The 14,975-nt window shown below is 41.9% G+C and overlaps 1 protein-coding gene across 1 annotated transcript in view; it reads left to right on the forward strand.

Annotated features, from left to right (window-relative positions):
* The first annotated feature begins 3,479 nt into the window (after positions 1–3,479).
* The window catches only part of LOC141265246 (collagen alpha-4(VI) chain-like), a 429,350-nt gene continuing 417,854 nt past the window's right edge, over positions 3,480–14,975 (forward strand). The window contains exons 1-2 of the mRNA XM_073678073.1: positions 3,480–3,632; positions 3,986–4,058. Coding sequence (XP_073534174.1) covers positions 4,042–4,058 — 17 coding nt within the window. The 5' untranslated portion in view covers positions 3,480–3,632; positions 3,986–4,041. The remainder of the gene's footprint in view (positions 3,633–3,985; positions 4,059–14,975) is intronic.

Raw genomic sequence — 14,975 nt, forward strand, 5'->3', positions numbered from 1 at the left:
ATCGCATTGCAGGAGGGCTGGTGAGTGCCCGAAATGGAGTACCCCTGAAACTGCTTGCTTTAAATGTCAGACATTGACAGTCACATTCAAGGGGCTACAGGCAGATAGCTGCTGTGAAATGCAATCAGCATCTAACAGATTTGGTGCGGGCTCAGCTCCTGAGACCGCTGTATACACATGAATATGACATATAGTGGATGTCGGGAAAAGGGTTAAGGTATTGACATAATAATATAGATTTTGAAATTAAAATATCAGCAAGGTCGGTACTTTACTTTTCCTATACTGTAGATGCTGCTACTAATACAATAACTGCTGCCCCCAATTGAACAAAGAAGTACAGGGAGACAACATAGTAAAATATCGCTGAATTCTTTTTAAAGGACAACTGTACCTTCAATAAACTTTGAATAAATCAATAGTACAGGCAAATGCAAGAAACTTTGAATTAGATGTTATCAGAGTATTCTCCTTTTTTCTCCACTTATGAGCCACATATTCCCTCCCTGCCTCCAAAACTTGCCATCCATTCTGAAAATACAGCTCAACTCCATCTTGCTCAAGACAGAATGGACTGCCACTACAGTGAGGTATCAGGTTACACCTCATATTATACTCTATACAGTGGGGGGAGGACAAGTTAGGGGAAGAGTTAGAAAACAAGAAGAGGGAAACACAGAAAAATCATTTTGATCTTTCTAACAAATATTTTATCTCACCTCAGAGCTGGATTCACATCTATATTGCTCAGTACTACTATATAATTTCCTCCATGCTGCTGCTGCTTTTATCTGTGTGTTAACTAGTGATAGGTCAATCACAAACTAGCCGGCATGATGAGCCGGTTCCCTAATGTGAATGACAAGAGCCAAATTCCCACTGAATCATTTCAAATGGCTTTCAGTGGGAATAAAATAACAATGCTAATGCAACCTAAACACCAAGTTAAAACCCTAGAAAATGCTTTACCAATGGCATACTGCAGGTGAGCGGGATTTCATCCTCATAAATATTGTGTTCATGTAGCACCCTGAGGATTCGGCTGCTACAGGGGTATTGCACCTCAACCCAGAGGTGTGGTATTCCACTCCCGGGTAAGGATGGAGTGTGGAACTGAGCTTAGTAGGCTGCATGCACTACATACATCCCATTTCCGGGGGACAGAACTACAGTACTCCCACCAAGTAAATGTGCAGGTACGACAGCGTCTGTCCCTGGCTGGAGTGGGAGGGGGGTGGAACATCCCAGTAGTGTAGGGGCAGATAGGGGGAGTAGTCTGGGTAAAGCTAGGAGCTCATTGGGTGCTGGTCACCTGGGCTCACACATAGAGGGAGTATATAAGGTGGGCACCATCTTAGATCAGGGTCAGAGAGCCTGAGAAGCAGAGCAGAGGAGCTCAGCCAGGAGGGCTGACAGGGAGCTGTGGCTCCGGCTGGGCCCAGCTCCAGAGCAAGGCCTGCAGAGAGAGAGGAGTAAGAAGGACCCAGAGAGAAAGACAGAGGGAACCCCAAGAACCCAGAAACAGACCAGAAAGGGTGAAGGGTTGGCGGACACGGGTACCGGATCCCAAGCTGGCAGAGACCAAAACAAACCTTAGCCAGGAACCGGAGGTCGTGGTCAGGATCTGCCACGACCCTCACCAAATCCACTAGAAAGGCACACCAAGTATAGGGTCAGGGAGCCCAGAGGAGGCTTGACCATCAAGAGACCCGAGGGAGCCGGCCAAAAGTGGATCCCTGGTGGGAACGGCCAGAGGAAGGGAGAGTCAGAAAGGAGTTCAGGACCACGCTCCGGAATTGCCTGGGGGTTGGCCGAGTCCAGGACCTGGTGGACGCAGCACGGCTCGGGTGGTCACTCAAGGCCAGAGTGACTAAAGCAACATCAGTGAGTAAAAACCCTGAAACTGCATCTCCTGACTCTGCCTCTCCTTCCTGCATCATCACAACCCCCATCATCCACACCTGCTGCCCTGAGGCCATACCCCTCCCGTTGGGGGTTATACCATCACTGCTGCACATATACCACCGGCCTCAGCGGACTGCTCTGCAGCGGCGGCTTCAAAGCCGCACTCAACGGGTGGCGTAGTCGACACTTAACAACATCTACAAAGACTGCCACACACTTAGTTTGACACCCTGGGCACGGATCGGGTCACCGCCACAAGGACTACTACCCCCATACAGATCCGGCTCCGGGTATCCCCTGAACATGGCCCAGGGGGCGCGTCATTCACCTATGTGTAAACACATATTTAATAGGAATCTGTATTGTTTCCAAAAGATTAGACTTTTTTTGGTGACTTTAGCCAAATGATCCAATTCATCAAAAAGAACTGGAGTGCCCTCCACTAGTGCTAACTAAAGAATGAAGAGCAGTAATCCAACCCTGGGTGCTGTGTATGGGAGAAATTATAGAAGCTAGTATCCTCCCACCAGAATTCAAGTCATATAATGTCCAGAAATAGTAATATTCCTCATGTACACACACAAACACATACACACACAGCTTATACTGAAAAGTTAGTGGAAAGTACAGTTGCCCTTTAATAGAGCAAATGTTGTGCTCTCATATAGTGATATACACTGAGTAAACAGTTATATCAAAAGGGACAATGCTTGCTCTGTCTATCTATCTCTTTACATTTATGTGGTCTCTAGACCCACAATATTCTGTACTTATACAGTATATTAGTTGTCCCCAATCTTTCTGACCTTGAGAGCCACATTCATCTCTGAGAGAGGGTCATGAGCCACATCCAGCTCCCGCCCCCCTCACAGTAGTGGCAATCAGAGCCCCCATTATGGGTTTAATGACAGCCACAGCTTTTCCATAGAAATCACCTCGAAGCAGTATACCAAGATCCAGGTTTTCCCACAATACCCCCATTCAGTATTCTCCCATCAAGCACTCCCAGCACACTGTCGCATCCAGCTTCAAGCACCTACTCTGACAGGTAGTATCATCCTGTCTCCAGCCTACCATACTTAAATTATCTCCAAACCCCTAAGACCAGTACATATGCATCCAGATCTGCTATTCTGTGCAGGGCTGCTCACAGAATTCCCCATTTTGAGATATGCTCTTCATACTTCATACCTGTATGCTAGATCTGATGCTAATACAACCAGCTGGCAGACAGCTGTGAGCCACATTTCATGGGATCACGAGCCACATGTGGTCCCGAGCTATAGGTCGGGGACCCCTGCAGTATAAGAATATATGGTTACACTATGTATATATGCACTATGTGTATATATATATATATATATATATATATATATATATATATATATATACATATATATACAGTATATACACACAAACACTGTATATATAACTTTTATGTAAAGTATATATATTATCTTTTCATCTCACGTCATTAGCCCGTAGTGTATGGATTTCCTACTCATTCTGAAGCCATGTGTTTTTAATGCTTAAGTATGTGTAGGTTTGACCCTTCCCCATTTCTCTAGGCACGACCCACCCTCCCATGATATCTGTATCAGTACTTTCGTCTTTCTCTTCTCTTATGGGACTGCGATGCAGCATTTGCTGGCCATAATACCCATTTGCCTCTTCAGTAGGAATTTACCGCAGCATCAGGTCATCATACATCCTCTTTCCTTACACAGGTCGGTATTTGATCTTGTTTTGCATTTTCAGACATTTGTCTTTGTTCTGTGTAAATCATTTGAATTTCACACTGTAGAATTATGCACTCTTTTTATACACATGCTTTGCAGTAAGAAATGGTTAATTCTTAAGATTCCGACTTTTACTTTTTATTCTTAGAAAGGGTGTCATGTTCCATTTGTCTGTTCTGATGGGAGTTATGAGATACAGGGTTAAATATCTCAGCTGCACAGTTCATGTGATGTCCTCCGGCTCTTCTTCGTCTTCAGGTGTTCTTGTGTGTGAGGCTTCTTCATTTTCATTTGTTTTATGTATACAGATGTGTAAATTAAATTTCTGTTCTTCTTGACAGATCCATAGGTTACTTCATGGTCCATCTGTTATATCCTTGAAGATGTTCTTTGCTTTATGATAGGAGAAATAAGGTAAGGAAATTGTATATCTTTCTCAAACGTGGATAACAGTATGTTAATAAAGCATTGTTATATTCAGCTGTGAACTCTTATGAAGAATATGTTCCACCTCAGCCGAATAGAAACTGTATACCTTTTTTTAACTAAACCGTTAAGTGTGCCGATTAAAAAAGTTATACAGTTGGTATACATTTAATGGATCTAAAAAAAATTTAAATGAAAAGTGATTTTTGTATTGCCTACTTTACCATCTAAAACAAAAAAAAAACAAAACAAAACAAAGGTAAGACAAAATGACACACTATATGGTTGACTTCTTGCACCTTGGTCAGCTTTAATACAATGATCTTTATTCCCAGCATATGGCTATGATTACGAGCCGAGTGTTGGCTGAAGACTCATGTTAAGCATCTTATCTTGTGGATCTACTGGGAATACAGATCATAGTTTTACAGCCCATGCTTTAGATATGAATTGTATTTCAAGTCCTATTAGACTCAATGAATTTGGCCAATGAATAAATCCAGAGATTTTTTCATGAATTCCATGAGTACCCTATATGCATTAGAAATCCTTTATTACAATAGTATAACTGGCGATATAGGGTTAGCCTAAGCATTTTCATCAGCAGCTCCAGAGGTCTGTTTAGGGCATGTGCACACAGCACAGACAATCTGTAGATATTCTGTCTGGATTTTCCAGGTGGAGAATTTGTCGCATATAACAATACCAGCATTGTGGATGATTTTTATGAAATCTGTTCCTAAAACAGTACAGCGAAACAAAACTCACAAACTAAAATGTGAACACTAATGAGCACAAATTAGAAAACATCTCATTGACGAAAAATATTTTTACAACTTAGACAAATAATAAAGAGAAACCTAATAAAACGTCAAAAAAGCCAAACACCGGAAATCAAATACCAAAAAATATTTATTCTTTATTAAACACAAATAGGCCAAACAAATATCATTGATTGTAAAGGAGAGATTGTGGAATAAATAATTAAGAATCATGGATTAAATAAATAAATGTTTACATATGCCTAGAAATATGAATCAATATTGATAATATAACGCCCATAAGAAATAATATGAAAGATATGATAAAAAGGTAAACACAAATTTACTCAATGCCCAAATGAGGCCTTGATTACAAGGATGTTTAGCCTTTTTTTCAAGTATGTAAATCATAAATCAGGCAGCAAGATGGTTCAGTGGTTAGCACTGCAGCCTTACAGCGCTGGGTTCCTGGGTTCAAATCCAACCAAGGACAACATTTGCAAGGAGTTTATATGTTCTCCCCGTGTTTGTGTGGGTTTCCTCCAGGTTCGTCGGTTTCCTCCCACACTCCCAAGACATTCTGACAGGGAACTTAGATTGTGAGCCAATGGTGACAGTGATGATGATTAGTGATGAGAGAGTATGTTCTGTTAACCCTTTCGGCGAGCATGCTCGAGTGCTCGCCGAGTATTTTCAGTGTGCTCAGTCGTTATGTTTTAGTCACTTCGTGTGCATGATTTGAGACTGTTTGACAGCTGTAATACATGTGACGCATTCCTCACATTTATTACAGCTGTCAAACAGTCGCAAATCATGCGCACTGCGTGACTGAAACATAACGGCTGAGCACACTGAAGATACTCAGAAATCACCCGAGCATGCTCGTAAATCTCGAGTAACAAGCATGCTTGCTCATCACTTATGATGATGTCTGTAAAGCACTGTGGAATTAATGGCATTCTAAGTGAATAAATTAAACAAATAAAAATCGGATATATGGGGTCATGTGACTTCCCACTTGCACCAACAATACCTGGGGATCATGACAGCATGCAAACCACGCAACCACACATTGTTATGATTCAGTAGTCTGAAGTCACATAGTGGAGTGGTGTAAGGGGATCAGTAGTGTGCCATTTTGTTTGGTATTTATGGATTTTCTCTGGCTATACAGTAGATGTATTAGTATCTTCCTCACCTATGATCAGGATATATTGTGGTTTCTATTATGCATATTTTCAGCTAGCGCTATTCTCATGGTTCTTATATTATAATATTATACATATTATATATTCTCCACTTGGATATTACATGGATGTGTGTACAGTATATACAGGTGCATCTTACTAAATTAGAATATCATCAAAAAGTTAATGATATTCTGTCATTACAAACAGAGGGATCTATTTCAAGTGTTTATTTCTGTTAATGTTGATGGTTATGGCTTACAGCCAATGAAAACACAAAAGTAATTATCTCAGTAAATTAGAATACTTTATAACAACAGCTTGAAAAATGTTTATAAAATCCAAAATGTTGGTTTACTGAAATGTATGCTCAGTAAATGCACTTAATACTTGGTCGGGGCTCCTTTTGCATCAATTACTGCATCAATGAGGCGTGGCATGGAGGCGATCAGCCTGTGGCACTGCTGAGGTGTTATGGAAGCCCAGGTTGCTTTGATAGCAGCCTTCAGCTCGTCTGCATTGTTGGGTCTGGTGTCTCTCATCTTCCTCTTGACAATACCCCATAGATTCTCTATGGGGGGTCAGGCGAGTTTGCTGGCCAATCAAGCACAGTAATACTGTTGTTTCTAAGCCAGGTATTGGTACTTTTGGCAGTGTGGACAGGGGCCAAGTCCTGCTGGAGAATGACATTTCCATCTCCAAAAAGCTTGTCAGCAGAGGGAAGTATGAAGTGTTCTAAAATTTCCTGGTAGACGGCTGCGCTGACTTTGGTCTTGATAAAACACAGTGGATCTACACCAGCAGATGACATGGCTCCCCAAACCATCACTGATTGTGAAAACTTCACACTTGACCTCAAGCAACTTGGATTGTGTGCCTCACCACTCTTCCTCCAGACGCTGGGACCTTGATTTCCAAATGAAAATTGGAACTCTGGGACCTTGTGAAGTGTGTCAATGACTGCCTTCTGGACATCTGTCAAGTCAGCAGTCTTCTCCATGATTGTGATGCCTACTGAAACAGACTAAGGGACCTTTTTAAATGCTTAGGAAGCCTTTGCAGGTGTTTTTTGGTAATTATTCTAATTTACTGAGATAATGACTTTTGTGTTTTCATTGGCTGTAAGCCATAATCATCAACATTAACAGAAATAAACATTTGAAATAGATCACTCTGTTTGTAATGACTGTAATAATATATGAGTTTCACTTTTTGTATTGAAGAACTTAATTAACTTTTTGATGATATTCTAATTTAGTGAGATGCACCTGTATGTATATATATATATATACAGTTGAAGTTTACATCTATAATATAACCGGCCAAGCGTCCCTCTGTCTCAAACCTCTATACGCACAGTCTGGCTCCAGACAGAAGAACGCATGGAGCCGTTACAGGTAAGAGGAGTGTATGGCGCCGGAGATCGTGGTATGCGTAGACACTGAACACATACCGCTATATCCGGCGCCATACTTACATACTTACCTGACCGAGAGGAGCGTTACCGCGGTGTCTTTCTTCTGGCCGGAGACCGGGGGCGGAGTGAAGGCGTCAGAATCGGCGCATGTGCATAGCGCTATCTGGCGCCATTTTACTGAAGGCACATTTTCAGATACATTCCAGGATTGGGGGACGAGGGGTACCATGCATACCTGGATTGGAAGATGAAAGGGGGCCACGCATACCAGGATTGGGGGATGAGGGGTACCATGCATATGAGGATTGGGGGATGAGGGGTGCCATGCATACCAGGATTGGGGGATGAGGAGTGCCATGCATACCAGGATAGGGGATGGGGGGTGCCATACATATGAGGATTGGGAATGAGGGGTGCCATGCATACCAGGATTGGGGAAAGAGGAGTGCCATGCATACCAGGATTGAGGGGTGAGGGGTACCATGCATACCAGGATTGAAGGGTGAGGGGTACCATGCATACCAGGATTGAGGGGTGAGGGGTACCATGCATACCAGGATTGGGGGGATGAGGGGTACCATGCATACCAGGATTGGGGGATGAGGGGTACCATGCATACCAGGATAGGGATCTGAGGGGGCCATGCATACCAGGATTCGGATGAGGGGCCATGCAGGGGTGCCATGTATACCAGGATAGGGATGAGGGCTACCATGCATACCAGGATGAGGAATGAGGGAGCCATGCATACCAGGATGAGGGGCACCATGCATGCCAGGATTGGGGATGATGGGTGCCATGCATGCCAGGATTGGAGATGAGGGGTGCCATGCATACCAGGTTTGGGGATGAGAGGTGCCATGCATACCAGGATTGGGGATGAGGAGTGCCATGCATACCAGGATTGTGGGTGAGGGGTGCCATGCATACAGGATTGGGGGTGAGGGGTGCCATGCATACCAGGATTGGAGGTGAGGGGTGCCATGCATACCAGGATAGGGATGAAGCGTGCCATGCATACCAGGATAGCGATGAGGGGTGGAGGATTGGAGGTGAGGGGTGCCATGCGTACCAGGATTGAGGGTGAGGGGTGCCATGCATACTAGGATTGAGGGTGAGGGGTGCCATGCATACCAGGATTTGGGGTGAGGGGTGCCATGCATACCAGGATAGGGATAAAGTGTGCCATGCATACAAGGATAGGGATGAGGGCAGCACATAACAGGATGGGGGAACAGGATTGGGGAGCACAAACACCAGGATGGGGGCAGCACAAATACCAGGATGGGGGCAGCACAAATACCAGGATGGAGGCAACACATACCAGCATGGGAGACCATATACCAATAAAAATGCTCGCCACCCGGGCGTAGAACGGGCTCAATAGCTAGTACACTATATAAAAAGACACATATGCATGTTTTTCTCAATATCTGACATGAAATCAGAATAAACTTTTCCCGTTTTAGGTCAATTAGGATTACCAGAATTTTTAATATTTGCTAAATGCCAGAATAATGAGAGAGAGAATGTTTTAAGGCATTTTTATTACTTAATGCAAAGTCAAAAGTTTACATACATTTCATTAGTATTTGGTACCATTGCCCTTAAACTGAATGTGATGGCCACTCCAAAACATTGAGTTTGTTATCCTTAAGCCACTTTGTTACCATTGTGGCAGTATGCTTCGGGTCATTGTCCATTTGGAAGACCCATTTCCGCCCAAGCTTTAACTTCCTGGCTGATGTCTTGAGATGTTGCTTCAGTATTGCCACATAATCTTCTTTTCTCATGATGCCATCTATTTTGTGAAGTGCACCAGTCCCTCTATCAGCAAAACAACCCCACAACATGATGCTGTCTCCCCCGTGTTTCACAGTTGGGATGGTGTTCTTAGGCTTCCAAGCTTCTCCCTTTTTTCTCCAAACGTAACGGTGGTCATTATGCCCTTATTATGCATGCGCAGTTTTAAATTTCCGGCCACGGTTCCACGTGTGCGCAGTGAGGCTGTGCAGTTGGTAACCACACAGCCTCACTGCGCACTCACGGGGACCAGCGGGAAAGAGTGCATGCGCAGTGAAGCTGCGAACTACACAGCCTCACTGCACGTGCGTGGACCCGCGGTCGGATATTTAAAACTGAGCATGCGCCCCAATACTATCAGGACTTGCCGAAAGCAATATTCAAATATGTGGGCGACGCCAGCAGTGACTGAATGCGGCGCCCGCCCCAGACTGAATAGCAGGATCACACCCCTATGACTGAAAATGAGCAGGTAGGACAAAGTATATAAAATGTTATAAAATCATTACATTACCCCCAATTTTAATGAAAAAAGCAATGCATCACTAACAAAGCAAAGGGGGCAGTGTAGATAGTAGCTAGAACAATGTTCCCTTTAATAGCTGTCTACAAATATCTCAAGGGCTGTCACACTGTAGAGGTATCAGCTTTATTCTCATTTGCACAAAGAAAGACTAGAAGCAATGGAATGAAACTGAATGGGAAAATGTACAGATTAGATATTAGAAAAAAACTTTTTGACAGTGAGGGTGATTAAAGAATGGAACAGGAAGTCTTCAAACAGAGGCTGGACAGACATCTGTCTGAGATGAGTTACTGAATCCTGCATTGAGCAGGAGGTTGGACCAGATGACCCTGGAGGTCGCTTCCAACTCTACCTTTCTATGATTCTATGTATATATTATGGGTGACATTAAAGGTGGAAAATATTCAGAAATCTTGGTATGATTTTCTTACATGACAAAAACTTACAGAAATTATTATATACAGTCTTGGTCGAAAGTATTTTCACCCTTGAAATTGTTCCAGAAAATGAAGTATTTCTCCCAGAAAATTATTGCAATTATACATGTTTTGTTATACACATGTTTATTTCCTTTGAAACACAGAACAAAAGGAAAATTGGACAAAATTTTACATAAAACCCCAAAAATGGGCTGAACAAAATTGTTGGCACCCTCAACTTAATATTTGGTTGTACAATAACTGCATAAATAACTGCAATCAATCGCTTCCTATAACCATCAACAAGCTTGTTACTAGAGATGAGCGTTGTTCTACTCGAACTGTTCGCCAATCTCAAATTCGAGCTGTTTTGGGCGGTGTTCGAGCCGTTCGGCGAACACGAACAATTTGAGAAAAATTCGGCTGTTCGAGGTTATGTTCGATAACTGTTCGTGCACCAAAATCATAACTGGATTTTTTCTCAGTAATGATGAAAATTAATGTTAATACGCAGTTTGAGTGTACAGCGGGGTGGGGGAAGGGGCAGGGGATGGATCTCTGCAGGAACAATGAAGATCTCCATTTTTTTTTCTCTTTCCCGCATTTACAGTGGGGAGGTGCAATCTGTCAGCCTATCAGCAGCGCACACACGGAGCGAAGTGCTTTTTTTCACACAAGCAAGGGCATGTGTCATTGGCAGTGTATGTCACATGTCCTTGCCCTATAAGACCAAGCCATTTTCCCCGTCGCCACCATTTTCTCACTGCTGCAGCTGCGTGTTAGACGGCACCGCTGTTGCTGTGTGCGCTATACCTTGTTAATTTCAAGCCAATTTTCGCACAAATCTACAGATAGCTTGGGAGTAGGGAATAGTTGTGATTGCAGTCCTTTTAAGGACTAGGTTACAGCATTTCCTATGACTTTTATCAGGCAGGTCTGTGCTCTTAAATAGATAGGTTGTGGGAGTAAAGACTAATTGTAATTGGAGTCCTTTTCAGGACTAGGTTACATGAGTTCCTATCAGTTTTTGCCAGGCAGGTCTGTGCCAGTGCTGTGCAAGTTTTTTTCACACCATTTGGCTGAATCTAGCAAAGCTAATCCTTTTTGGCCTATTGCAGAGTGTGTTAGTCAGTGGAGTAGCCTATCTGTGTTGCAAGATATACCACCTGTGTATAGAATACCAATTTTTTTACTGCACCTAGTGAAGTAAAATCTTTTGGGCATAGCATCATTCTATTAGTCCATCTATACTGACCTCCATCAGGTTGCAAATTGAATATAATTTTTTTCTGCATCTAGCTCTGAAAAAATATTGGGCTTCTAGCTGTGTGTGGGACTTGTTGCATTAGTCCATCTATACTGACCTCCATCAGGTTGCAAACTGAATATATTTTTTTCTGCATCTACCTCTGAAAAAATATTGGGCTTCTAGCTGTGTGTGGGACTTGTTCTATTAATCCATCTATACAGACCTCCATCAGGTTGCAAACTGAATATATTTTTTTCTGCATCTACCTCTGAAAAAATATTGGGCTTCTAGCTGTGTGTGGGACTTGTTGTATTAGTCCATCTATACTGACCTCCATCAGGTTGCAAATTAAAAATAATTTTTATCTGCATCTACAGTACCTCTGAAAAAATATTTGGGCTTCTAGCTGTGTGTGGGACTTGTTCTATTAGTCCATCTATACTGACCTCCATCAGGTTGCAAATTGAATATAATTTTTATCTGCATCTAGCTCTGAAAAAATATTTGGCCTTCTAGCAGTGTGTGGGACTTTCTCTATTAGTCCATCTATACTGACCTCCATCAGGTTGCAAATTAAAAATAATTTTTATCTGCATCTACCTCTGAAAAAATATTTGGGCTTCTAGCTGTGTGTGGGACTTGTTCTATTAATCCATCTATACAGACCTCCATCAGGTTGCAAACTGAATATATTTTTTTCTGCATCTATCTCTGAAAAAATATTGGGCTTCTAGCTGTGTGTGGGACTTGTTCTATTAATCCATCTATACAGACCTCCATCAGGTTGCAAACTGAATATATTTTTTTCTGCATCTACCTCTGAAAAAATATTGGGGTTCTAGCTGTGTGTGGGACTTGTTCTATTAATCCATCTATACAGACCTCCATCAGGTTGCAAACTGAATATATTTTTTTCTGCATCTACCTCTGAAAAAATATTGGGCTTCTAGCTGTGTGTGGGACTTGTTGTATTAGTCCATTTATACTGACCTCCATCAGGTTGCAAACTGAATATATTTTTTTCTGCATCTACCTCTGAAAAAATATTGGGCCTTCTAGCAGTGTGTGGGACTTTCTCTATTAATCCATCTATACTGACCTCCATCAGGTTGCAAACTGAATATATTTTTTTCTGCATCTACCTCTGAAAAAATATGTGGCCTTCTAGCAGTGTGTGGGACTTTCTCTATTAGTCCATCTATACTGACCTCCATCAGGTTGCAAACTGAAAATAATTTTTTTCTGCATCTAGCTCTGAAAAAATATTTGGCCTTCTAGCAGTGTGTGGGACTTTCTCTATTAGTCCATCTATACTGACCTCCATCAGGTTGCAAATTCAAAATAATTTTTTGTCTGCATCTAGCTCTGAAAAAATATTGGGCTTCTAGCTGTGTGTGGGACTTGTTGTATTAGTCCATCTATACTGACCTCCATCAGGTTGCAAATTAAAAATAATTTTTATCTGCATCTACAGTACCTCTGAAAAAATATTTGGGCTTCTAGCTGTGTGTGGGACTTGTTCTATTAGTCCATCTATACTGACCTCCATCTGGTTGCAAATTGAATATAATTTTTATCTGCATCTAGCTCTGAAAAAATATTTGGCCTTCTAGCAGTGTGTGGGACTTTCTCTATTAGTCCATCTATACTGACCTCCATCAGGTTGCAAATTGAATATAATTTTTATCTGCATCTAGCTCTGAAAAAATATTTGGCCTTCTAGCAGTGTGTGGGACTTTCTCTATTAGTCCATCTATACTGACCTCCATCAGGTTGCAAATTAAAAATAATTTTTATCTGCATCTACCTCTGAAAAAATATTTGGGCTTCTAGCTGTGTGTGGGACTTGTTCTATTAATCCATCTATACAGACCTCCATCAGGTTGCAAACTGAATATATTTTTTTCTGCATCTACCTCTGAAAAAATATTGGGCTTCTAGCTGTGTGTGGGACTTGTTGTATTAGTCCATCTATACTGACCTCCATCAGGTTGCAAACTGAATATATTTTTTTCTGCATCTACCTCTGAAAAAATATTGGGCTTCTAGCTGTGTGTGGGACTTGTTCTATTAATCCATCTATACAGACCTCCATCAGGTTGCAAACTGAATATATTTTTTTCTGCATCTACCTCTGAAAAAATATTGGGCTTCTAGCTGTGTGTGGGACTTGTTCTATTAATCCATCTATACAGACCTCCATCAGGTTGCAAACTGAATATATTTTTTTCTGCATCTACCTCTGAAAAAATATTGGGCTTCTAGCTGTGTGTGGGAGTTGTTCTATTAATCCATCTATACAGACCTCCATCAGGTTGCAAACTGAATATATTTTTTTCTGCATCTACCTCTGAAAAAATATTGGGCTTCTAGCTGTGTGTGGGACTTGTTGTATTAGTCCATCTATACTGACCTCCATCAGGTTGCAAACTGAATATATTTTTTTCTGCATCTACCTCTGAAAAAATATTGGGCCTTCTAGCAGTGTGTGGGACTTTCTCTATTAGTCCATCTATACTGACCTCCATCAGGTTGCAAATTCAAAATAATTTTTTGTCTGCATCTAGCTCTGAAAAAATATTGGGCTTCTAGCTGTCTGTGGGACTTGTTGTATTAGTCCATCTATACTGACCTCCATCAGGTTGCAAATTAAAAATAATTTTTATCTGCATCTACAGTACCTCTGAAAAAATATTTGGGCTTCTAGCTGTGTGTGGGACTTGTTCTATTAGTCCATCTATACTGACCTCCATCAGGTTGCAAATTGAATATAATTTTTATCTGCATCTAGCTCTGAAAAAATATTTGGCCTTCTAGCAGTGTGTGGGACTTTCTCTATTAGTCCATCTATACTGACCTCCATCAGGTTGCAAATTGAATATAATTTTTATCTGCATCTAGCTCTGAAAAAATATTTGGCCTTCTAGCAGTGTGTGGGACTTTCTCTATTAGTCCATCTATACTGACCTCCATCAGGTTGCAAATTAAAAATAATTTTTATCTGCATCTACCTCTGAAAAAATATTTGGGCTTCTAGCAGTGTGTGGGACTCATTGTATTAGGCCATCTATACCAAGCTCCACCAGCTTTGAAATTAATAATAATTTTTAGCTGCATCTAGCCCTGAAAATAATTTTTCCCAATAGTGGTAGCAATAGAAATATGGGGCGCGCGCCTGGCTAACAAAAATATACGCTTCATAACACAAAACACCAGCCTAGCACACTGCATTAATAAGATGGCATCATCGTCTCTCCCAGTGCTAGGCCTACTACGCAGGCTAGTATTCCTGTGCCTAAAACACAATGTATGGGTCCGCGCTAGCCACTATGCTGAGGGGTATAAAGCTGCTGCTAACGCTTTATAACAATTCAATTGGCAGATTTTCACAGAGCTCTTCCACAACGCCCACCCATCGGGCAACAGTTGCCCACCCTCCCTATGGGATCTAGTGGCGAATAGTTGATGCCATTAATCAGAGCGTCAGTTGCCCCGTCAACATGGCAAGCATACGGTAAGGCATGGGAAGAGTGGACACGACTA

The sequence above is a fragment of the Phyllobates terribilis genome, unplaced genomic scaffold (assembly GCF_046119375.1).
Source record: "Phyllobates terribilis strain yellow unplaced genomic scaffold, ASM4611937v1 Scaffold_4__5_contigs__length_816908805, whole genome shotgun sequence".
In the NCBI taxonomy this organism is placed as follows: domain Eukaryota; kingdom Metazoa; phylum Chordata; class Amphibia; order Anura; family Dendrobatidae; genus Phyllobates; species Phyllobates terribilis.